The following is a 2,287-nucleotide window of genomic DNA, read 5'->3' on the forward strand; positions in this document are numbered from 1 at the left end:
TAACGTGACGGGCTATTCAGCTGCGTTGTAGTTCCTGAGGAAGGACTGCTACCTTTTATTGAGTCATTATGCATGTTGCCATTCGCTGAATCTATCTTTCTACATTAACCGATAGATCATGAAGGTTGAAAAGGACAGACCTAGTTGGGTAACCATAACCACTATTTTCCGAATACAAATATAAAGCTATGGCACGTGTCCGTGTCGGGGGACAAAGGATGGATTAGGTGTAAAAGACAAAATTACGGAATGGCTGTCACTGGAAAGACCGGAGAAAAACAGGAGAACACTGGTAATATATCTAGACTTTCAGGCCTTTATATATGCATTTAGCCCATTCTAAAAGCTAGATCCCTGGTAAAGATATGATAAGTACGCAATTGACACCCTTGCACGGCCAGTATCATATGTTGTTAATCCCTAAAGCCGAAGCTTTAAAGTCCTGAGGGCAAATTTTCTAGCCGCAGTCAGGGTATCCATTCTGATTGGAAACTTTCACTACAGTATCCTGGCTGCTTACGCCAAACGCATATTGCCGAAGAGGCTCCCTTGCTTTCATGATTGGATAATAGCAACGTTCCAAGGGAGAACGACCGGGGCTAGTAATGATCAGTCCTCTATAGATAGCAATATCTATCGTTTAATTTGGTACTCGTCTCGGTGTCTCCTGTAAGCATGGCCAGGGCTGACTCCTGTATAGGTGGTGGTAAGCTGTAGATGGAACCTGGTATAGACTATATATGTACTTTATTATATAATCAATAAGAGTTTACAGCATGCTATACGCCGTAGTATGCAACATTTGCTTCCTTTTATCAAGTGACCAGACTTTTACAAGCATATATGTTAAACTTGCTAAATCTCTGGAGTTGGTAACAGACGACGTGTCTTACGAGAAATCTATGAGTAAATAATGAGCCCAGGCGAGGTTATTCATGATGGCAAGTGTGTCGGGATGCTCTCTACCCAGCACCTGCTCCCTCAGCTCCAGTGTCTATCGATACATCTGCTCTACCTCTTCGTATTTCCCCTAGCTATAAAAAACAAGAGCAAGGTTATTCATACTGGCAAGTATGTCGGGATGCTCTCTTCCCAGCACCTGCTCCTTCAGCTCCAATATTTGTCGGTACATCTCTTCTACCTCATTATACTTGCCAAGCACGGAGTAACTTTCCGCCACATTGAAAAGAAAACCGGTCTCTTTATCAGCACACTCATTTCGAAATTGTAATACCGCCTATCCATGTGGTGGATATCTCATCCAGATAGCTCGGTTCTTGTGCTCAGGAAATGGATATTCATTGGTAAGATGTTGAAATACCTCTGTTACCCATTTTTGCCGCTCTCCATTTATCTGCAGCCAATCTCGCATAACCAACCAAACAAATTAATGGATATCAAACAAGTCTGGTTCTTTGCGTTTTATTATGAATGCATATCCCTTTAGCGTATCAATAGTTTTATCTATTTCTCGTTTGCTTTTTCCTGGAGGTAGTAACAAGATTGGTATGTTTTTCTCAGCTAAAAAGCAGATAAACCTGAGATATTATGCAGCAAATGGATTGGACTGCAAGATATGCTTAAAGTTAACCAAGCTATAACTACTGGGTTTTTAGAAGCCTCATAACGGCCACAATCTCAGAAGTCTTTGCTTAACAACTCGACCATATCCTTATCGCTCGATTGACAATAATACAAGTATTTAGTCGTTAATATTCCATTTTCGAACATGTAAGCGGATGCCTGCCTAATAGCCAGAGGAAGATCCGCTAACAAATCTAGCAACTCTATCGTGCTTTTCTTATCATGCCATTGGCTTTTTTATTTCATATATTTCTTCAATATTTCGAATAATTCTTCTTAGCTCATTTCTCCGATATTTATCAAACCCTCGAGTGATATATCAAGGTTTGAAACTATGGAATGATTCCTAGTCGTGAAAAGGATAGAGCCGTTCCAATTGAATGGGAGATAGTCTGAAAGTGTTGCATCGGCAAATAACTTGAGATCATCGGCGTTATCGATAACCAAGAGCCAGCTGCCGGCGCTCTTGTGACTGAGGGCAGCCTTGACGAGCATCTTGGCATCTGCCTTGTCATCTTCAATTCCTTTTACCCCAAGCTGATGGCCGATGTCACGATAAGCATTTTCAAAACTGGTGGCATCGACAGCCGGAACCCAGAAGACGGAGCAATCAGGATGTTTGTCACGGACTTGGTAGGCGGTCTCGAGGGCGATCTGGGTCTTGCCGATGCCTCCGAGACCTTCGAGCCGAGACCTTCGAGGG

General features: G+C 42.4%; 1 protein-coding gene across 1 annotated transcript; it reads right to left on the bottom strand.

The window, feature by feature from the left end:
• Positions 1-1,860: 1,860 nt before the first annotated feature.
• F4822DRAFT_435520 (uncharacterized protein) lies at positions 1,861-2,277 on the bottom strand (the record flags this gene model as incomplete). The annotated part of the gene is made up of 1 exon (XM_051462202.1): positions 1,861-2,277. A coding segment is annotated over one exon (417 nt), but the record flags the coding sequence as incomplete, so codon positions are not given.
• Positions 2,278-2,287: the final 10 nt, after the last annotated feature.

The sequence above is a fragment of the Hypoxylon trugodes genome, assembly GCF_022578975.1.
Source record: "Hypoxylon trugodes strain CBS 135444 unplaced genomic scaffold F4822scaffold_54, whole genome shotgun sequence".
Lineage (NCBI taxonomy): Eukaryota > Fungi > Ascomycota > Sordariomycetes > Xylariales > Hypoxylaceae > Hypoxylon > Hypoxylon trugodes.